Below are 24,772 nucleotides of genomic sequence, written 5' to 3'. Positions count from 1 at the left end.
AAGACTAGAGATTCATTCGGCGCCTCTCTTGCAGAGATCAGGGTATAAGGTGGAGCTGCCAAAGCAACAGGTACTATCCTACTTCTAGAGGATAAGGTTTGACGCACTCATATTAGAAAGGCATTTAGGACACAATTCTACCCACAGGGCAAAACAATGTCAGCAATAGCAGCTTCAAATTCAAAGGAAATATTTATACACAGATACAATGAAAGATACAGTTTATCCTTGTAACAGGTAGCTGTGGCTGTCAGCCAGCTGTTGAAAACAATTTCAGAAAATAAAACTTTGCGGAGTTGGTCTTTTGATCATTTTGACCAAAGCAGAGCAAAGCAAAGCAAGGCAAAGCAAAGCAAAGCAAAACAAAACAAAAACAAAAAAACAAAAAAAAAAAAGGAAAAAAGAGCATTCTCTTCCAGGAAATCTATTTATTTTTCATCACAACAGAAAAATCTCTGTATTGAAATGTTTTGGCTACATTTCTCGTTTTGGGGGTAGAGTGGTTCTGGACATGAAAGATTTGTATTTCTCAGTGCAGTTCCCTCAACCTTTTGCGGGTGGGGGGGGGGTGCTCCATTGCTTTCTTAATCAGTTTTCCCAAGAATCACCTTTTCAAGTGGAGTAATGAAAGAGCTATAACTAGCTCTGCAGTCTAGGAAACTGAATGTTAATGTGATTGGAAATATGAAAGATTTTGACTGAATTATGGGAATACTATATAGAATTTGAATAGAATTTTATCCTTTATTCATTTTAAGATAATTTCATCTTACTCAAAGGAGACTTGACGAGTGATTTAAAAGGGGCACTATTCGAGAGTTAGGATTTAATTGTAATCTTATTTACATTTCAAATGCAGAATCAAATTTCAGTATCTTTTGCCATACTGGAGAGAGAATGGATTTAGTTAAGTGTTTTTATTTGTGGCTGGGGAGGCTAAAATAGCTGACAGGTACTCATGTAAGGGGACGACCAGCTCTCCTCATTCCATGCTGCCAGGTTCAAGATGTGCCCACTGCACTGATAGTTCTGCAAACATAAAACATCATGTTTGTTAGATTCCGTCAATACTTTTACCCCAGGGGTGAAATTGGGACATGCCATTGTCTTTTCTAGCTCTGTATTATCTATGGCTGCGTAACAAATTACCCCTAAGTTTAGCAGCTTAATACAACATATACTATCTTGGGTTTCTGAGTCAGTAATCTGGGTGTGGCTCAAGGTCCCTCACAAGCTATAATCAAGGTGTTGTCTGTGGTCACCTCAAGGCTCCAGTGCGGGGAGGAACCTCTTCCAGAGCCAGTCATGTGTTGCTGGCAGGATTCACTTCTTTGCAGGTGGTTGGACTGGGGGCCTCTGTGCTGCTGCCTGGAAACCCTGGTTTCCTGTCACATAGGCCTCTCCATAGGGCATCTCAGAACATGGCAACTGGCTTCCATCAGAGCAGGAAAGCACGAGAGTAATAGTGAGCAAGATAGAAGACAGAGTCTTTCTGTCACCTAATCTCAGGAGAGACGTGTCCTTTTTGCCGTATTCTGTTCATTAGAAGCAGGTCACTAGGTCCAGCTCACATTCAAGGACAGGGGATGATAGAGGATTGTGAATACCGGGAGGTAGGAATTGCTGGGAGCTATCTTGGAAGCCTCCTACCACTTATTTAAAGCTTTATTCTTTTTTTTATATTAAAAACTAATGACTGAGAAAGTAAGGTTACCTTCAGACTATGAATGTGAAAGGCAGAGGCCACATATCTGAGTCAGTTTCAGCAAGTTACTTGTGCACATTTTCAGAGCTAAATTGTCTTCTGAGGTGTTACACGTAACAGACTGATAGAGTTACTCAAAGGTAGAGAAAACTCCCCTACGATTCACATGACTATTTTTGGGTTCAAAATTTGTGAATGCTTCTCTGAAACACCACTTAATACAAAGCTTAATACAAATCCTAGACAATGTCATCAATGGAAGAATAGAACAAGATTTGAAAAGCATGTTCAAAACCTAGATTTTTGGTGGAAATTCCAAATTCCTTCTAGCAATCAGCAGGTACTCAAAATGTTTCAATAAAGAAGGTACCGGCTCAAGTGGCCTGCTAGCACCAGATGTTACAGAGTATGACAAAGCTTGGAGGGTGAGACCACTTTTAGATAAAAGCTGTTTCTTGATCCTAAATAACACAAAAAGTAAAATTGCTCTGTAACTATTTGCGGAGACAGACCAGTGGTAGCTACCTTTCTTCTCCTTTTGCTCCTTGATCTGTGTGACTGAAAGACTCAAGAGTTTTTGGCTTCCTTTGCTTTCTCCTCAGGGTACACCTTTCATGAGGTCTACTCACCCACCCTTACTAAGCTTGGCTGTGTACCTCAAAAGGACGTGTTCTGACAGCCCACTCTGTGGAAGATCTCAGGGCCACTTCAGTGACCAGAGGCAGCGGCCTGGATACTGCAGGCAACTTAAGACCATCTTGTTCTTTTTTTTTTTTTTTTAAGTTCCTCACTTGAAGATTTATTTGAAAACTTAAAATGGTGAAATAGCCTGAGGATGCTTTTATTTTTTATCGTAACTATGATTATTTTAGTTTGGAAGTGACCGGACAGGAAATGCCAACTTTGCCTGGGAAGGAATTTAGGATTCTTTGCGACTTCTAGAGGCTTTGGAAATTGAGGCAAGCAAGGAAATCAAAACACAAGTTTTATTCCCAGTTCAAAGGTCAAATTCTTTACTGTGATGTATCAAATCGAGTATTAAGCATATGAGAAGTCTTATATGGTCTGGAAGTTCACCTCTAAAAGAAAAATCATTGCTTCAAAAGGATATACTCAAGACAGTACATACTAAACATGCACCCCAGTCATTAGCTTCCTGGGCTTTTGTAGTCATTAAACCAATCACAGAAATATATGGAAAAGTTGCTTTAAAAAAAGCAAATTCAGAATTATGAGTTTGTTATTAGTAGAGGTATATAAAACATGGACAACTGATTTTGCAGAAAGCTAAAAAAAGATATCCGAGGTCAACTTGTCATATTATTTAGCTCAGAACTCAAATCATTCTCCAAACTCAAGAGATACAGCACACACAAGTGTTTTAATTTCTAGAGTATACGTTTTTTCCTTTAGATTTAAAAAAGATCACAAAAGCAAAACACTGAAAGCTCTTTCTGTCCAATGTCAAGGATATAAATTGTTAACAAACATTGTTTATTAAGAATTCACAGTAATTGTCTTGTAGAGTTTGCAGGTGCCAAGAAATCATGGCAACAAAATTGTAGAATAACAAAGTGTTACATAAGGAAAAAAAAAGTAAAATATAATGCTTTGAAAGAAATTGTTGTAGAATAAATTACATTTTAAATCGGAGTAATTGACAACTTTACATGAAACATCTGGGCTGCTGTTTAGAGTGGCTTTTAAAACATATAGTCAGCTAAAGCAGGGAGAGGGCAGAAAGCAAGGAAAGGGCGCTGGACTAGCTCTGAGATGTGGGCACTGCCTTCTCTTCTCTGGGCTTCAGTCTTCTCATTAATAAAGTTGGAGCAGATAATCTTTCTTGGATCTTAAAAAAACCAAAATCTCAAGGTTCTTTCTGATCATGAACAATACAGCAGACACCATTTTGTAAGACAGCTTACTATTCTCTGATTGAGAATTATTCCTGTAGTCACAACTAGGCTTTCCCTATCCTGTTCATCAGTTGACACACCTCTGAAACAAGGAAGCATCCTCACCAGACAACAGCAGAACTATAAAATTGTTCAGGCATTTAGGAGGTTCTTTTAATGCTTAATAATCATATGAAACATGACAGACACTGACACAAGCTGTTAACAAGTCAAAATAAAAGGAGTGTTTCTTATCTCTTTTGTGCTTTGAAATGTGGAAAATCCTCTGCTTTTTGTTAAACCTTTGGGGTGAACATTTCCCCTCACAAAAGGTACATCATACTTTATTCCTACATACTTCAGATGTTGGGATTAGTAGGTTTCCTGAAATTTGAGGGCACTTGGGGATTGGATACCTTGTGTTAAATTTGGGATCAACGGTGTCACAAATGACAGTGCTGTACAAGTGCACCTAATGCTGCTTCTGAATTGAAGATATTCTCTCCTCCAGATTTGCCTTTTTTGTTCTATGTTTAACACTGGGTATTATATTCTCTCTGAAGGGTGTAATAACTTCCACAAGATGGCTAAATTTCTTCTTAAATTACTAAAATTTATGGCTTTCACATTAGTAAACAATTTGCAAAGTTTTCTCATTGACCTCAAAGATGAAAGACTATATATACAGCAATTAGCATTATTCTGGTAATAACGCCTAAAATTTATTAGTTTCATTCTCTTCTCTTCATATCATATACTGCCAAATGTTTGACTAAGAAATAAATGAGATCTAATACCCACCCATAGTTCAATGAATAATAATAAGCCAGTCTCACAGATGTAGAGAACTAACGTATGGACACCAAGGGGGAAAGTGGCGGGGGTGGTGGTGGTGGCATGATGAATCGGGAGATTGGGATTGACATGTATACACTGATGTGCATAAAACAGATAACTGATAAGAACCTGCTGTATAAAAAAATAAAATAAAGTTCAAAATAAAATAAAATAAAATAATAAGCCAGTCTCAGGCTAGCTTAGCTATTGATCGTCTGGTTCTTTAGTTCCTAGACCACACTGAGATGTGCCTTCACTGGGTTAAGATTTACCATTATGGCCTCTCTCTGTTTTTTGCATTTTCTTTAAATTATGAGGAAATGTCGTTCAATATGAAGACCCTCCTTTCTTTAGTTTAAGAGAAAACTAGCCTCTTGCAGATAAGTTTGAGTTTTCTACTATGAAAAACAAAGATTTCATTTGTTTTAGCAGCAAGAAAATTTAGAATCAAATTTGTTGTCCAAGCTTTGCTGAGTTGCCTGAAATCATGTACTTCTGTGCTTTTTTAACGTTAAACGTCTTCTTTAAAGGCTTTGTATTTTGTAGGCCTCTTCATACCCTTTTAAGAGACAGCAAGGTACAAATTTCAAAAATAAAAATACAGTTACAAGTGACTAGTTAAGCATATTGTATTATTTTCTACTATAGATGTTAAAGACGATTTAATATTTTTTTTAATGGATATAATTTTACATAGAAAATATGATAATTTTCCTTTCATTATCATTAAGAATGAGATCACAGTTATTATTTTATTAAGGATTTACTAAATACTGTGTGGTGTGTTACCTACTAAAATGCCTATTCAAACAGCTACTGAAAGAATTTAGCTACCTAATCTGGCTCTGGTTCATTAGTTCATTGAATACTACATTCGTTAAGTCTTTTTACCTTCCCAAGTTATATTTTTAAAACAGGAAATTATGCTGACTTTAAAAAAACTTAAATCAAGACAATACTATTTGTAGGCTTTCCTATCTTCTGGATAGTATATACTTTTTAAAAAATAAAAAATGTGATATAATAAGCATTTTGAAGGAGTATTATACATGTATCATGTTTAAGGTCACAGTTTTCATTAATCTGAGAAAACATACAGATGTGATATTTTTAAAAAATCAATGAAATCCAGTGAAACTTTAATTTCTCATTTCATTGAGAATTTAACTACAAAAAATATCAAAAATGAGAATTTATCTTTTAGTTATAATTCAATAAATGGATTCCTTTCCATATATATCTTAAGATTGAAAATCTCAGTGCCATAAATAACATGATTGAAGAATCATGTAACAATGTATATTTTAATATCAGATTTGTGTAGTGATTTAGAACAATAAATATCACACAGTGAAAAATTTATCATAAACTAAATGCAATAACAAGAGGAAACAAACGCTTATGTACACATTACCAAGGTCTTTACAATAAATTATAGTGTACAGTTCCATCACAGCATATTTGTATACAAAGTCGCTAATGCAAACACTGAAAGAAATCTGTCATGTAGCTCTTTAATCTTGATTTAATAAAGTTTGTACAGTATCAAATAATATCAAAAGTCTAAAAAAACACAATGAGTTTTTATATCATGTTTATAAATTATTGTTTACACACCATTAAAAAAAATAAGGTCAAAAGTGCAGTTTAAAAAAAAGTGGAAATTGTTATTCTTGGTAAGAACTAGAAAAACGTATTGTCCCAAGTTAAGAAGCAATCTAAAGGCTTATACAGTTTCTTAGGCATTTTCCTTTAACTCTCATACAACCTTGGTTACCATATCCTACAAGATAAACCAATACAAAGGGAGTGAAATAATCTTTTTATAAAAATAATAAAAAACACAGATCTAGTAATGAGAAACAGTGGAAATAAATATAATGATAGGCCTCCCCCAAAATGCATTAAATGACTTTTTGCTCACAGGAATGAATGGGCTATCACTGAATGTGATAAAACTTGGGAAATTTCAAAGCATTTCTAAAAATTTTAATCTTTGTCAAGTTTTTAGGTATAACTGGCAATGGTGCATACATCCCAGGATTATGAAACTTTTTCATATAATATAACTAAGGCAAAATATGACTTAAAGGTGCTAAATCATATCACAGAAAATAAAGACTAAGGATCCAGTAATTAAAAGGCAGCAGTACAGAAACTAGTCAAGAAGAAACAGATGGAGGAAACACAACTCTGTGTCTTAATTGGCACTTATCACAGTAACTAGTTATATTTTGACAAATTCTAGAACAAATGCCTATATTGAAATACGTGTGATACATGAACCATTTATATAAGAAACGGTAAAATTACTGGCTTATAAAACAAATTAAATTTAGAGAAAAGAAAAAAATAAAAGGAATGTGAAGAAAAATCTTACTTTTAAACTTATTGTGGGATCAAAACATTGACAGAGCTGTATCAATCCGGAGCAGTCTTCCTGCTGCTAAGACCGGCAGGCCCGCTGAGCCTGGTGCAACACCTTCATCTCTCCAAACGCTACTATGTAACTGGTGCTTTGTTTGTAGGACACTGAGCAATAGAGGCTTATTTTTTGTTTTTTACTGAATGGAATTAAGTTCCTAGGTTGGGTTAACATGTATAGACTGCCTGAGATAATAAAAACTTCACCATTACATTAGGTTCACGGGAAATGAAGACCTTCCTGGCTCTGACAGGAGAAAAGGGTTCGCTGCTGAAGACAGGATGGGTGTTCCGTAGGCTACATACGTACATACTTAATAATTAACGTCACCTTCAGCAGAAGGTTAAAAATCGATGGATATGGATGCTTGTGCAGAATCTTCCCGCCCTCTGACATAAATTTCACAGGGAATCTCTTCCATTACTCTGTCTTCTAGGGCCTGTTCAGGGCACTCATGTGCCTGCTTGAAAGTGTAGCTACTCTTTTTGAAGGTGCTGTTAAATGTTTTCATTGGCTGCGGTTGTGCAAAATCATTTCGGAAGGGAAGTTCCATGGAACTGAGGTTGGTCCTGCTTTGTTTGATGCTGGGCGCCTGCGATCCACAGTGATGGTCGTGGATGCACCGCGACGCCGTGGACGAGCACCGCGCCTTCTGGTAGCTGTCCAGTTCCTCCGACAGGTCGGCCAGGTCCGCAGACATCTCCTTGTCTCTCAGTGAAAACAGTTCGTAATGAGGAGGATCAAACACTTCTTGGAATCCAGTTTTATTAAAAGCAGTTTTGCAAGCCATGACCTTTTTTCGAGGCTGTTTCACTTGTACTAAAATAGAAATAATGAGAAGGACCAAGACAATCCCTGACGTAATGCCAATAATTGTTCCGTGAGTTTTAGTGATTTGTTCAAACAGTCCTGCTTTTTTCTTTTCTGCAGAAGAGAGAAAGAAAAACGATGAGGCTTTTAAAATTCGTTCACGAGTCCTGTCACAAATTGGTAAAGTATTTTTAAGTAAAGCAGAACACTTCTGTATTTTTTTTCAAATACAACACAGAAAATGCAATTTAAAATTAGGTTTTTAAACAAAATAATCCCATTACGACTTATGGTTAAACTAACCAATCATAACGCAGCTAGACAGACTACGAAAAAGGAAAAGGACTTGTTTACTCAGAAGGTACGTGAATACATAGCTTGCAAATCAAAGTAATACATGAATACAGAAAACGCCAAAACAAAATACCCTTGTTCTATCAAGTTTAGCTTTCTGCTCTATGGTAGGTTTGAGTATACCCATAGTATTTCTACTGATGGTCATAAGCAAGAGAGAACGAAAATGATCTGACTAACCCACTCAGGTATGTTATCATGGTGTACTGTTTTTGAATGATTACCTGAAAATACTTTCTCTCAAGTACTTAAGATAGCCATATCAGATTACATTAACTTTCTATAGTAAGATATTTATTGAACTCTTGGGAGAATAAAAGGGAGATAAACTTTAGTACTGAAACAGTGATTTGATAACCAGTTTGTAGACATTCAACTAGTATTACCACAAGCCATATTTATCTTCCAGGGAGTATATACTGGAAATATAGCATTGGAAATTCATGGAATAAAAAAAGCAGTCCTTATAATGAGTCTGTTTTTACATTGTAAGACTGAATCCATCAGTTGATTTTTATTAAATAGTATTTCCATTTAATTTAAAAAATAAGAATACTCTAGGTTACAATCTAAATTATTATGAGAATAAGGTATCTTTACAATAGAAATGACCAAGAAAATAAGGGGAGGAAATACCATGATTGACTTTTGAACAACTTTAAGGTAAAAAACATAGTCTATAAAAAAAAAGGCTTTTGTTGAGAATAAATATTTTTCTTCACTTTTACCACATCCCAGAGGTCTATGATCCATTCAGGAGAACATTTATTTTATATGTGTTTATTCCAGCCAAAGCAGTTATGCCAAGCACAGTTGTAGAAAAGGACATTTTAATTTTTTCTTAATGAACGGCAATGGACACTCCTCTCTCAAAAAGGCTGGCCTCTGCCAGTAGACTCACCTTTACAGTGATTTTCGTCCCAAGGGTATGCACAGTTTTGAACCCCATTACAGACTAAAGAATTATTGATGCACATGTTGCTATGGCAAAAGAAAGTGCTGCCTGTGCAGGGAGCTGCGGGAAAAAAGGAAACTTTGTTGCTAAGAACTGAAAGCATACAGATTACAACTCATCCTGATTTATTTTACATTTACTCTTATAAAGTCAGTATCTTACCTCAAAGGCTTTTTTGTGAACACACTCTGTACTACACAAACAATAAGACAAAGGCCAATATTCTCTGTTGCTGACTCATGTAAACTTGCACTTAGGTTGGGCGCTAAAAGACTGTTTTTAGTGTAATGACGATATGAATATACGGTCATCCCTTGGTATCTGAGGGGGATTGGTTCCAGGACCTGCTGCAGACACCAAAGCGTGCAGACGCTCATGTCCCATAGTAGGCCTCTCCATAGCCAGTTCCTCATCTGTGGATTCAACCAACCATGGATCATGTAGTACTGTAGTATTTGCTACTGAAAAAAATCCATGTATAAGTGGACCTGCACAGTTCAAACCTCTGTTACTCAGGGGTCAACTGTATTTCCCATGGTTCTTATGAAACTAGTATATAGCCTGGTATATATATATATTTTTTTGGCTGCGTTGGGTCTTTGTTGCTGTGCACGGGCTTTCTCTAGTTGCGGCGAGCGGGGGCTACTCTTCTTTGCGGTGTGCGGGCTTCTCATTGCGGTGGCTTCTCTTGTTGCATAGCACGGGCTCTAGGCGCTCAGGCTTCAGTAGTTGCGGCACGTGGGCTCAGTAGTTGTGGCTTGCGGGCTCTAGAGAGCAGGCTCAGTAGTTGTGGCGCACGGGCTTAGTTGCTCCATGGCATGTGGGATCTTCCCGGACCAGGGCTCGAACCCATGTCCCCTGTACTGGCAGGTGGATTCTCAACCACTGCGCCATAGCCTGGTACATTTTTTCAAAATGTTAAAAGAAAATGTTAGCAAAGATGTGGAGACACTGAACCCTTGTGCATTGCTGGTAGAAATGTAAAATGGTGCAGCTGCTGTGGTAAATACTATGGCAGTTCCTCAAAAAATTCATATAGGTTACCATAAGCTCTAGCAATTCTCCTTTTAGGTATATACTCTTAAGAATTGAAGGCAGAGACTCGAACAGATACTTGCTGTTCATAGCAGCATTATGCACAAGAGCCAAAAGGTGAAAGCAACCCAAATGTCTGTTGATGGATGAATGGATTACCACAGGCAAAAAGGGGAAAAAAAGCACTCTTTGGAATTTCAAAAAAAATGTTTTAAACAGTAAAGATATATGGAATATATGCCATTGAATTTCATATTTGATATAATTCTTTAAAAAACCTTAATGGTCTCAAAGCTCATCATAAGGACAGTAAGTATTAGTTACATACATAAGCTGTTAGATTAAGGATAGAAAAGCCAATGAAGATGTATGGTGGTGTTTTATTCAAGTACAAAATTAGCTAGTGTACCCACTTCTGTTGTGTCATATTTATCATAAAATCATATTACACAAATGTGTGTACTTTAAAATATAACAAGTGTCCTAGAGAACATATAGCGTTTTTGAATTCCTCATTTCTAAAAACTGGAGTTTTCTGTTTTTTGTTTATATATCATACCATAATTCTATTATATACTATATCATATTACATGTTGAATTCTTATTTTACCTATTTTATCCAGTTCACAAATGCGGATACAGGGACGAGAAGCTATTTTCAAGACAGGGTGAGTGAAGTTATAAACAGCACTGTGGCTTCTAGGTATTCTGATTTTCTGAGTCAAACTATCATCAGCTTTTAAAGTTTATCAACAGAACATTATGTGACAGTACTTTGATGGCTCTTCATAGTTCCAAAAGTGTCAAAAAAGACAGGTTTTCTGCAGTGTTTCTTATTGATTGAACAGTGAGTGGAAAATACCCTTAGTTTTTTATCATAGAGTTCTTTATAACTGTTCTCAACATTATTTAAAGCAATTAGAAAGCAGCACTGATATTGTCAGATTTCATTTTGTAGAAATGTGAAGTATATTTAAAATTACAAATGTATTAAGCTTTATGGATTTTCAAACGACAAGCATAGCTGTTTATAATGAGAATCAAAGTATCAGTTATTGACATGGGTTGCTAATGACATGCTTCAGTTCAGAACTATATAAAATGGCTGAATTATAAGTCTTTATAAATAAGGGACAAAGATAACAGCAAAAATACTGCCAGTTATGAACTACTCTCTACTTACAGCCTGAGGACTTTCTCCTTTCCCCTTTACTCACTATGGGTCATGGTGTGGGAGAGAAGAGGGGGTTAGGATTTTAGCTTCCCTCTACTTCTGATGAGATGTGGCAATGATGGTGAAAGATGGTTCTCTCCTTCAGTTAAGCCTGCAGGGGACCCGTAGGGCAGTATGTCACTGAAAATCACACTATGGATTTATTCTAACAAAAATATCTTCTGCTGCTTTCACAGTTCTAGTCCTGGAAATTACTTTCCTAAAACCATTCCCTTTCTTAAAGAGTGAGGTACATATTAGTATTCAGTGCTTGGGAAGAAGTCAAACATATCCTGGTTGCTATTCTATATCATTCATTTTAGCCAAGTTATACTATTTTAGTCACATCTGCAATCTACAATGAGTAGAAATGAAGTGAATCTCTCACGCAGAATTAGTCCATTTATACAAACCTCCTCAGAAATATTTTCATGGATGGATTAATAATAATTACAAATCATTAACATTTTAGAGAAGAACAAAAGAGTTTAACAATTTGAATTAATGATAAGCATGTAAAAATGTACTGTTTGGAGCTCTCAAATGTGCTTACAAATGGACATTCTTAAACTGGGACTTTTGTTTTATAAAAATTCATAACATCCTTTATTTTGATCACACACTTTTTTTGGAGGGGAGGTTTTCTTTTTCTTCTTGGGTAATAAAGCTACATTTAGGATATGGAGCTAAGTCTACTGCAGCCTTCAATTAGTCTGAACTTTAGTGATTAGTGTAAAGATATCACTTGAAGGAGGCTTGTCACCTGTTTACTTATCAGATTTGTATTAAAGAGAAATCATTAGTGTTTATAGAGAAAACAGCTAAAACACGTTAGAGAAGAATTTTACATATAAGTTTAGACCACTGCCAAAATAAATACAATGTGAGTCAAGAATGTGAACAAGTAGCCATATTTAAAAGTCTTTAAAAATAAACTGGTGGAATTAATTCTACTGATAGTTTATTTAACCTAATATATCTGTGCAAAAAGTTAATGCAGCAGGACCAAGGCTGCTACCTTTAGAAGGGTCTGTGTGCAAGGTTGGCCCTTAGCTGGCATCTGGGAACTTGGCTTTCCTCCATTCCCTGACTGATAAGGTGGTTTACGGTGCCTAGAGTTTGTTAACAATGTCATCTATGCCAAATACTTGCTTTCCTTCTGTGAATCTAGAATTTCAGTATACGCAAGGCAGACAGTGCCTACGTGAACAGCTCCCAATATAAAACCTTGGGTGCTGAATCTCTAAACGGGCTTTTCTGGGCAGAAACATTGTACATGTTACTGCATTTTCTGGTTGCTGGAGAAATGAACATACTCAGTGTGCCCCACTTGGGAAGGAGAGAGCATAATGAAGCCTGTGAAAGGACTTCTCCAGATTCAGACAATCTTTTTCCCTTACTGATCCTGTCACTGTAATAATCTTAGCTGTTAGGACGAATGTATGTTGGTCCTAGCAAATCACCTAACATGTGGGTGGTGTTGGGGAGCCCTGAAACAATATCCAAAATGTTATCATTTTAACATGGAATCAATATAAAACATTATTAATGAGATATTTTACATTCTTTATTTCATACCAAGTCTTTGAAATCTGGGATCTATTTTTGTAATTATAGCACATTTTAATGTAGACTGGCTGCATCGTAAGTGCTCACCAGCTACATGTGGCTGATGGACCCTGTACTGGACAGCATGGGTACAGATGTTGGGAGTAAATGTATTGAGGAAAAAGTAAGAAGGCTAAAAGGCTTTCTTGCTAACTGCATCTTTGTATCAAGCGTTGATTTGAATTATTTGAAACAGTGAAACAGCCTTTGTAGGGTTGTTTTTTATTTTTCAAGTTTGAAAAGTTTTCAAAATAAAACAGTTTTTAGAAACAAACTGAGGTTATATCTATAGATAGATAAAAAGCAACAGCACAGTCTACTTGTGGCAAATACCACTGCTGAACTCTTGACATTTCCCAATGCTTGAGGAATTCACTACACCCCAAATAACTCAACACTTTCTCCTTTTATCCATTCAGTTTTCATTTTCCAAGTCAGTCAGGCCCCAAAGAGTGACTCTGTCACTTTGCATCCTTGTGGAGTCTGTCTCCACAACTCTTCTTTCTCCTCACTGTCACTTCTTTGGTTCAGACCTTCCTGGTTTCCCACCTCAATCATGGAATTAACCTCCTAAGTAGTCTCCATGCCCCAATAAAAGTACAGCTCTGATTATATCCTTTTGTAGTATATATAACATGATTCAAAACTCCCCAATGCCTGTCTAAATAAAGCCTTTAGTTTAAAGGTCTTCAAGTTCTAGCTTTAATCTACCTTTCCTGGTTCATTTCTCTCTGTTCTCCTTTCCACTACTTCTTGTGGGCCAAATTAGCTCTGATTCTATACCTTTTTCATTATAGTACCTCTGTTGGAATAATAACCTCAATTAACATTTCTACCTTATAAAATCTACGTACCCTCCAGGATAAACCCAAAGGACCTTCCTTCAAGGACTACTTGCTTCATAAACAATGCTGCCCACTAGAAGTAACTTTGATATTTAATAAGAAAGCACTTTGTTTTCTGTCTTAAATGGTCTTTGTCATCGTCAATCCTGTATTTACTTCATTTGCATATATGTCACTTCACTTAAGTGACTGTAAGATCCTTTAGGACAGGGACTGTATCATCCATTTTTGTATCTTCATAGCAAACACTTCATATTGTAAAAGTTAAATAAATGAATGGAAGACAGGTAGGAAGACTGGTTGGCTAAAATTAACTTCGTAACCCAACTGACCATCTGGCAATTCAAAAGAATCTTTAAAATTAAAAATAGAAGAGTTCAGCTACAATAAAGACTGTATATGGTCACACACAATCATGATTTTAATATAGAATCCAAGGAATAATACTATAATACTTTGAAATTATAAGTAAAGGGTAAAATTAGTAATTCCCAAATTTCTCAAGAAAAATATCTGATAATATCTTACTGTTATACTGAAATATTTACTAACTTTGGATTTGCAAAAATCATATAGCTTACCATTATACCATACTCATCAGTCAGGACATAAAAGCTAAAACATTTGTCTCATGAGGACAATAGATAATATATACCACTTATTTTTTAAAATATATGTGATGGGAACATACACATGCAAGTGTATCCAGGAAGTCTGGGTGAGTCTTTAAATGGTAGTTTTCTTCATATAGGAGATGACTGTGAGGAAAGGAACCCATTAAACAGGCTAATCAGCTCTGCCCAAATGTAGATTAAAGTTAAGGGCCATTCAAAACCAAGTCAAAAACATGATGGTGTAAAAGCAGTTTTTTGTCAAGCTAATGCAATATGATCTGCACTTACAATAAGCAAAATCAACAAAATAATTATTAGGAAATACTGACAAGTCACTTGTACTTTTATAGGAGATACAAAAGTAGCAAACCATTTTGCCTTGTGAGGATTTGTTCACTTGAATTACCAAGAGTTTAAGGGAAGAATTCTAAAATCTGTTCTCAAAGTTTCTCCACTTGTAAGCTGGGTCAGTGTATCTACACATGAGCTACAACATCCTTTAATATGAAAAAGTTCCCACATGCTCATAAAACAGTAAAGATACCTTTAAAGACTTAGGCAATCAGAAAAAGACAAAATCCCCATTGTAACCACAAGGAAGATGTCTAAAGGATATGCACAGAAGGAAATCTAAATGTGTCACTACAAAAATCAACCAAGCACAAAAGAAGGCTGTGATGAAGGAAATAAGGGATAACAAAGCTGTTAAGACATACAGAAATCAAACAGCAAAATCGCAGAAGTCCTTTCTTATTCGTAATTATGTTAAATGTAAATGGATTAAACTCTCCATTCAAAAGGCAGAGATTAGCAGAAAAGATTAAAAAAACCAAGATCCAACTATATGATATTCTATAAGAGATTCACTTTAGATCCAGAGACATAATTAAGTTGAAAGTAAAAGGATGGAGGAAGATATTCCATACATATAGTTACCAAAAGAGAGCTGGCCTGGTGATACAAATACAGGCACATGTTGGAGATATTGCTGGTTTGGCTACAGGCTACTACAATGAAGCAGGTATTGAAGTACTCACATGAATTTTTTGGTTTCCCAGTGCATATAAAAGTTACATTTACATTTTACTGTAGTCTGTTAAGTGCACAAGTAGCATTATATCTAAAAAACACAATGTACATACCTTAATTAAAAAACACTTTATTGCTAAAAAATGCTAACCACCATCTGAGCAAGTCTTTTTGCAATAGTAACATCAAAGATCACTGATGACCATAACAAATGTAATAATAATGAAAATGTTTGAAATATTGTGAGAAGTATCAAAACGTGACAGAGAGAAACAAAGTGAGCAAATGTTAGAAAAATGGTGCCAATAGACTTGTTTAACTCAGGGTTGCCACAAACCTTCGATTTGTGAAAAATGCAGTACCTATAAAGCACAATAAAGTGCAGTGCAATAAAACAAGGTATGCCTATATCAGACAAAAACAGACTTTAAGTCAAAACTGTTACAAGTGACAGAGGACACTGTACATTGATAAAAGGGTCAATTCACCAAGATATAATAATTATAAATGTATATGGACCAAAAATCAGAGCCCCAAAATATAAGAAGCAAACATTGTTAGAATTTAAGGGAAAATTAGACAGTTCTATGATAACAGTTGGAGACATCAATACTCCACTTTCAATAATGAATAAAACCACATAGGAGATCAATAAGGAGGGAATTCCCTGGTGGTCCAGTGGTTAGGACTCCACACTCTCACTGCCAAGGGCCTGGGTTCAATCCCTGGTCGGGGAACTAAGATCCCACAAGCCAAGCAGGATGGCAAAAAAAAAAGACCAGTAAGGAAATAAAGGACTTGAACAATACTATAAACCAATTGGACCTAACAGACATGTATAGAAAACCCCACCCAACAACAACAGAATATATTTTTCTCAAGTGTGCATCAAACATTCTCCAGGACAGACCATATGTTAGGCCAAAAAAAAAATCTTAATTTTAAAAGATGGACATAATACAAAATATCTTTTCCAATCACAATGAAATGAAACTAGAAATCAATAACAGAAGGAAAACTGGAAAATTCACAAATATGTGGAAAATAAACTACACCCTCTTAACCAACCAATAGGTCAAAGAATATATCACAAGGGAAATTAGAAAACACCTTGAGACAAATGAAAATGAAAACACAACATACCAAAACTTACGGGAAGCAGTGAAAGCAGTGCTAAGAAGGAAATTTATAGCTATAAATGCCTACGTTAAAAAAAGAAGACAAAAAAGGGAGAAAGATCTCAAATCAATAACTTAAAGAACTAGAAAAAGAAGAGCAAACTAAACTAAAAGTTCCATGCCTTTGTCAGAAGCATTAAAATAATAAAGATTAGAGCAGAGATAAATAAAACAGAGGAAAAAAGAAACTACAGAAAATAAAAACCACCAAACTTGGTTCTTTGAAAAGATCAACAAAATAGGCAGATACAATGACTACGAAAAAGAGAAAAAGAGATTAAAAAGACTCAAATTACTAAAATCAGAAATGTAAGTTGGGACATTAGTGTACATTTCACACATATACAAAGGATTAGAAAAGAATACTCAGAACAATTTGTATACCAAAAAAAAAGGCTAACCTAGATGAAACAGACAAATTCCTAGAAACACAAAAACTACCAAAACTGAACAAAAAGAAAAAAATCTCAATAGATCTCTAACTAGCAAGGAGACTGAATCAGTAATCAAAAACCTTTCAACAAAGAAAAGCCCTGGACCAGATGGCTTCTCTGGTGAATTCTAACAAACACATAAGAAAAATTAACACCAATCCTCAAACTCTTCCAAAAAGTTGAAGAGGAGAGATCACTTCTTACTCATTTATTGGCCAGCATTACTCTGATATCAAAGCCAGACAAAGATACTAGAAGAAAATAAAACTATAGTCCAATATCCCTTATGAATACCAATGCAGAAATACTCAACAAAATACTGGCACTGAATTCAGCAACATTTTAATATGATAACCAACTGGGACATAAAGATGGTTCAACATACAAAAATCAATCAATGTAATACACCGCAATAACAGAATGAAGGGGAAAAATCCACATGATCATCTCAAGTGAAACAGAAAAAGCATTTGACAAAACTGAACACCATTTCATGATAAAAACACTCAATAAAGTAGGAATAGAAGAACATTTCTTCAACATGATAAAGGCTATATATGAAAACCCTACAGCTAGTATCATACTCAATGGTGAAAGGTTGAAAGCTTTCTCCCTAAGATTAGGAACAAGACAAAAATGTCCACTTTCACTTCTATTCAATATAGTGTACTAGAAGTGCTAGCCAGAACAATTAGGCAAGAAAAGGAAATAAAAAGCATCCAAATTGGAAGGGAAATGATGAAGTTATCTCCATTTGCAGATGATATGATCTTACAAGTAGAAAACCCTAAAAGACCACACACACACACACACACACACACACACACACACACACACACACACACAGATTCAGAGCACATAAACTAATTTAGCAAAGTTGTAGGATACAAAATCAATAAAAATTAGTTACATCTCTACACACTAACAAGGAACAAATGGAACATTTACAACACATTGAAAAGAAGAAAATTCTTAGGAATAAATCTAACCAGGGAGATATAAGATGTACAATGAAAAGTACAAAATGTTGCTAAAAGAAATTAAAGAAGACAAATAAATGGGAAGACATCCTGGGTTCATGGATTGAAGACTTAACATTGTTAAGATGACAATACTACTCAAAGCAATCCACAGATTTATTGTGATTCCCATCAAAATTCCAAAAGTATTTTTTTGCAGAATAGAAAAACTTATTCTAAGATTCATGGAATCTCAAGGGACCCTGAATAGTCAAAACAATCTTGAAAAAGAAGAACAAAGTTGGAAGACTCTTCCTAATTTCAAAACTTACTACAAAGCTACAGTAATCAAAACAGGTGGTATTGGCATTAGAATAGACAAATAGACCAATGGAATAAAGAGCCCCTCAAATAAACCCTCACATATATACAGTCAATTGATTTTTGACAAGGATAACAAGACTATTAAAAGAGGAAAGAACAGTCTTTTCAAGAAATGGTCCTGGGAAAACTGTATATTCACATGCAAAAGAATGAAGCTGGGCCCTTATCTTATACCATATTAAAAAATTAACATGAAATGGATCAAAGTCCTAAATGTAAGAGTGAAAACTATAAAGCTTTTAAAAGAAAACAGAGAAAAGGAGTGATGTCAGCAAGATGATGGTGCCAAGTGCTACCTTTGTCTCTCCCTTTCAGTCTACAACCAGTAAAACATCCATAACTCAACTCTGCCCAACAGACCAGGATGCTGGAGAATTGCAGACATCTGTATATCTAAAGGTGGGTGGACTGGAACACAAATAGGAGGCAGCACTCAGGGAACAGCAGAGTCACTGCCTGTGATCTCTGCCACTTTGCTTCTATGGCTGAGCCTGCAACCCCAGAGAACCTGGTAGCAGCAGGGGAGGCGGCCATACAACACCAGCTTCCTGGCTGCAGTGGCACCTGCAGCCACAGGGAACCAACGTTACTGGAACCTGCAACCCCAGCTACCCTCTTCCCCTCCCCCTACTCCCATGGTAGCAGAGCCTGCAACTCAGTAGACCCTGGACGTGGTGGAGGTGCCTGCAATCCCAGTGCCCCAGGTGGCAATGCCAACAGCAGCAAGGCACCAACAACCCTGGAGGCACAAGCGATGACAATAAAGAAGATGACAACGAACAAAGTGCCGATCCTCAACTGTTAATATAACCAGAGGCAGCTCCAATAAGAGAAACCAAAAACTCGTGCTATAGTGCCACCTACTGGAAAACTAAAGAAAGGCCTCAAATTACTAACCTGTTGAATCCTTAGAATCAAGTGGTGGTGGGGGGCGGGGTCCAGTGGGTAAGGCTCCGTGCTCTCAATGTAGGAGGCCCGGGTTTGATCCCTGGTCAGGGAGCTGGACCCTGCATGCACGCTGCAACTTGGAGTCCGCACGCCTCAACTAAGAAGCCCACAAGAAAGCCTGCATGCCGCAACTAAAAGATCCCGCACGCAGCAACGAGGGTCCTGCATGCTGCAACTAAGACCCGGTGCAGCCTAAATAAATAAATATTATGCAGGGGACACGGGTTCGAGCCCTGGTTTGGGAAGATCCCACATGCCGCGGAGCAACTAAGCCCGTGCACCACAACTACTGAGCCTGTGCGTCTGGAGCCTGTGCCCCGCAACGAGAGGCCGTGACAGTGAAAGTCCCGTGCACCCCCCGCTTGCCGCAACTAGAGAAAGCCCTCGCACAGAAACAAAGACCCAACACAGCCAAAATAAATAATAAATAAATAATTAAAAAAAAAAAAGAATCAAGTTGGGAGGAAAAAAGCTTTGCTACTTCAAATGTGTGATCAGAGGAACAACTCATCAAGCACAATGAGGAACCACGGTAACACCGTATCACAAAAAGAAAATGAAAGTCCTCCAGAAACCAAACTTAAAGTATCAAAATAATGTGATCTGACAGAGGATCCAAATTAGCCGTCACAAAGAAACTCAACCAGCTACAAGAAAACTCAGAAAGGCAGCTCAATGTACTCAGGAATAAACTTAATGAACAGAGGTAATACTGTATCAAAGTGACTGAAACTCTAAAAAAAACCAAACAGAAATTCTGGAGCTGAAGAACTTAATAAATCAGATGAAGAAAGCACTGGAAAGAGAGCAGACCATATGGAAGCTCAAAGATAGAAATCTAGAAATGAAACAGGTAGAAAAGGAGAGAATTAAGACCAAAAAATGAGGAAATTCTATGAGAACTATCTAACTCTATTAGGAAGGGCAACGTTAAGATAATGGGTATCCCAGAAGGAGAAGAGAGGGAGAAGGGGTCAGAGAGTTTATTTAAAGAAATAATAGCTGAGAACTTCCCAAACCTGGGGAAGGAACTGTACATACAAGTCCATGAAGCTAGAAGAACATCTAATTACCTCAATACAGAAAGATCTTCTCCAAGACACATTATATTAAAACTGTTGAAACTCCGTGACAAAGAAAGAATTTTAAAGGCATCCAAGGAGAAAAAAAGATGGTAACCTACAAAGGAACCCCCATTAAGCAAGCTATCAGCAGATTTCTCAGTAGAAACTCTACAGGCCAGGAGGGTGTTATGACCCACTCAAAATATTGAAAGACAAAAACTGTCAGTCAAGAATACTCTTTCCAGGGCTTCCCTGGTGGCACAGTGGTTGAGAATCTGCCTGCCGATGCAGGGGACACGGGTTCGAGCCCTGGTCTGGGAAGATCCCACATGCCACGGAGCAGCTGGGCCCGTGAGCCACAATTACTGAGCCTGTGCGTCTGGAGCCTGTGCTCCGCAACAGGAGAGGCCGTGATAGTGAGAGGCCCATGCACTGTGATGAAGAGTGGCCCCCGCTTGCCACAACTAGAGAAAGCCCTCGCACAGAAACGAAGACCCGACACAGCCATAAATAAATAAATAAATAAATAAATTAATTAATTAATTAAAAAAAAAAAGAATACTCTTTCCAACAAAATTATCATTCAGATATGAAGGAGAAATATAGGCTTTTCCCCAGACAAACAAAACCTAAGGGAGTTGATCAACACTAGACCTGCTTTACAAAAATGTTGGAAGGAGCTCTTCTACCTGAAATGAAAAGGCAAAAGTATACAAAACTTTGAGTAAGGTGATAGATAGACAGAATCAGAAAATTGCAACTCTATATCAGAATAGGTTGTTAAACACTTGATCATAGCATAAGGCTTAAAGGAAAAAAAAATGTAAAAAAAACTATAGCTACTTCAATTTGGTAACAAACTCACAACATAAAAAGGAATGATTGGGACATCTAAAACACAAAAGGGGAGAAGGAAAAGGTCAGGACTCATATAGACAAATGAAAACAAGATGTTATCAACAGAAAAAAAGAGTATTTTAACTATGAGATGTTTTATACAAACCTTATGGGAACAACAAAACATAAAAACAGAGGAAACTGAGAAAACATACTAGAAAATCACCAAACTAAAATGGCAGACAGAAACACAAGGAAAAAACCACAATGGAGATATAGACCAACCAGAAAACACAACATAAAATGGCAGTACTATGTCCTCATTTATCAATAATCACCCTAAATGTAAATGGACTGAATTCACCAATCAAAAGGCACAGAGTGGCTGGACGAATTAAAAAGCAAGACCCATCTATATGCTGCCTCCAGAAGACTCACTCAGCTTTAAAGACAAACATAGGCTCAAAGTGAAGGGATAGAAGATGATACTCCAAGCAAATGACAGCCATGGAAATCAGGTGTAGCCATACTCATATCAGATAAAACAGACTTCAAACCAAAAAAGGTAACAAGAGACAAAGATGGACATTATATAATGATAAAGGGGACAATTCATCAAGAAGATGTAAGTTATTCATATATATGCTAACATAGGAGCACCAAATTATATAAAGCAATTATTAACAGACCTAAAGGGAGAAATTGACAGCAACACCAAAATAGGGGATTTTAACACCCCACATACATCAAAGGATAGATCATCCAGACAAAAAGTCAACAAGGAAAAGTACACTTAATTGAAAAGTTAGACCAGAAGGACTTGATAGATTTGTAAAAAACATTCTATCCAAATGCATTCTTCTCAAGTGCACATGAAATACTCTCAAGGATAGACCATATGTTGGGACACAAACAAATCTCAGCAAGTTTAAGAATGAAATCATATCAAGTATCTTTTCTGAGCACAACACTATGAAAGTAGATATCAACTACAAGAAGAAAGCTGGAAAAATCACAAATTTGTGAAGACTAAACAAATGCTACTGAACAAGAATTAGATCAGCAAAAAAAATCAAAGGAAAAATTTAAAAATACCTGAAAATAAATGAAAATGAAAATATGACATACCAAATCTATGGGGATGCAGCAAAAGCAATACTAAGAGGGAAGGTTATAGTGATACAGGCCTACCCTGAGAAACATGAAAAATCTCAAATAAATCTAAACTTACATCTAAAGGAATTAGAAAAAGAAGAATGACCGAAGCCCAAAGTCAGTAGAAGGAAAGAACTAATGAAGATCAAAGCAGAAATAAGTGAAAGAGACCAAAAAGACAATAGAAAAGATCAATGAAACTAAGAACTTTTCCCTTGAAAAGATAAAATTGACAAACTGTTTGCTAGACTACGAAAAAAAGAGAGAAGGCTCTGATAAAAGGAGAAATAACAAGGATACCACAGAAATATAAAGGATTATAAGAGAATATTATGAATAGCTGTATGACAACAAGTTGGACAACCTAGAAGAAATGGACAAATTCTTAGACTATCCAACCTTCCAAGACTGAACCATAAAGAAATAGAAAATTTTAATAGACTCATCTCTAGTGAAGTGGTTGAAACAGTAAACAAAAATTCCCCCCAAAACAGAAGTCCAGGACCAGACAGCTTTACAATGTGAATTCTACCAGTCATTCAAAGATTTAATACCTATCTCTCAATTTCTTCTAACAAATTAAAGAAGAGGGAATACTTCCTACTCATTCTACTAGGTCAGCATTACCCTGATATCAAAACCAGGCAAAGACACCACAAAAAAATTATAGGTTCATCTCTGATGAAAAAATACTCAATAAAATATTAGCAAACCATACATTAAAAGGATCATATACCATGATATATATATACCATGATCAAGTGGGATTTACCCTAGGGATGCAAGGGTGGTTCAACATCCATAAATTAATAAATGTGATACACCTCATGAACAAAATGAAGGATAAAAACCATATGATTATCTCAATAGGTGAAGAAGCACCTGACAAGATTTAATACCCATTTATGACAAAAAACTCTCAATAAAATAGGTATAGAAGGAATGTACTGAAAACATAATAAAGGCCATATATGACAAACGCACATCTAACATCATACTCAACAATGAAAACTTAAAGCTATTCCTCTAATATCAGGAACAAGGCAAGGATGCCCAATCTCGCTACTCTTATTCAACATAGTATTGGAAGTCTTAGCCAGAGCAATTAGTCAAGAAAAAGAAATAAAAGGTATCCATATTGGAAAAGAAGAGATAAAGCTGTAACTATTTGTGGATGACATGATTTTATATATAGAATACTCTAAAAAATTCACCAGGGACTTTCCTGGTGGCGCAGTGGTTGAGAATCTGCCTGCCAATGCAGGGGACATGGGTTCGAGCCCTGGTCTGGGAAGATCCCACATGCCGTGGAGCAACTAAGCCCGTGCACCACAACTACTGAGCCTGCACTCTAGAGCCCACGAGCCACAACTACTGAGCCCACGCACCACAACTACTGAAACCCGTGTGCCCTAGAGCCCACGCACTGCAACAACTGAGGCCCATGCACTCTAGAGCCCATAAGTCACAACTACTGAGCCCGTGTGCCACAACTACTGAAGCCCGCATGCCCTAGAGCCCGCACACCACAACTACTGAAGCCCACACACTCTAGGGCCCATATGCCACAACTACTGAGCCCACGTGCTGCAACTACTGAAGCCTGCATGCCTAGAGTCCATGCTCCGCAACAAGGGAAGCCACCGCAATAAGTCCACACACCTCAACGAAGAGTAGCCCCCGCTCGCTGCAACTAGAGAAAGCCCGCATACAGCAATGAAGACCCAATGCAGCCAAATAAATAAATAAATAAAAATAAATAAAATTCAGGGACTTCCCTGGTGGCACAGGGGTTAAGACTCTGCACTCCCAAGCATGGGGCCTGGGTTCGATCCCTGGTCAGGGAACTAGATCCCACATGCATGCTGCAACTAAGGAGCCAGCAAGCCACAACTAAGACCCAGTGCAGCCAAATAAATAAATAAATATTTTTTAAAAAATTCACCAAAAAACTTTTGGAAATAATAAATGAATATAGTAAAGTTGCAGGGTATAAAATTAATATTCAACAATCTGGTGCATTTCTATACACTAATAACAAACTAACAGAAAGAGCAGTTAAGAAAAGAATCCCATTTATAATCACAACAAAAAGAATATAATACTTAAGCGTAAACTTAACTCAGGAGGTGTAAGACCTCTACACTGAAAACCATGAGACTTGTTGAAAGAAACTGAAGACACAAATTAATGGAAATATATTCTGTGCTCATGGACTGGAAGAATTAATATTGTTAAAATGTCCATATTACATAAAGTGAACTACAGATTCAATGCAATCCCTATCAAATGTCCTAAGGACATTTTCACAGAAACAGAACAAAAAATTCTAAAATTTATATGGAAACATAGAAGACCCCAAATAGTCAAAGCTATGCTGAGAAAAAAGAACAAAGCTGGAGGTATCACACTCCCTGATTTCAAATTATATTACAAAGCTACAGTATTCAAAATAGCATGTTATTTGTAGAAAACAGACACAGAGATG

General features: G+C 36.6%; 1 protein-coding gene across 3 annotated transcripts in view; it reads right to left on the bottom strand.

The window, feature by feature from the left end:
- Positions 1-2,673: 2,673 nt before the first annotated feature.
- Positions 2,674-24,772, bottom strand: part of NETO2 (neuropilin and tolloid like 2) — a 73,244-nt gene continuing 51,145 nt past the window's right edge. For all 3 annotated transcript variants that reach the window (XM_082366816.1, XM_082366817.1, XM_082366818.1), the window contains 2 exons: positions 8,928-9,041; positions 2,674-7,786 (listed from right to left, as the gene is read on the bottom strand). In XM_082366816.1, the coding sequence (XP_082222942.1) occupies positions 7,206-7,786; positions 8,928-9,041 (695 nt within the window). In that variant the 3' untranslated portion in view covers positions 2,674-7,205. The remainder of the gene's footprint in view (positions 7,787-8,927; positions 9,042-24,772) is intronic.

The sequence above is a fragment of the Balaenoptera borealis genome, assembly GCF_965194805.1.
Source record: "Balaenoptera borealis genome assembly, chromosome: 19".
NCBI lineage: Eukaryota > Metazoa > Chordata > Mammalia > Artiodactyla > Balaenopteridae > Balaenoptera > Balaenoptera borealis.
This window is presented reverse-complemented; position numbering and strand designations above follow the sequence as displayed.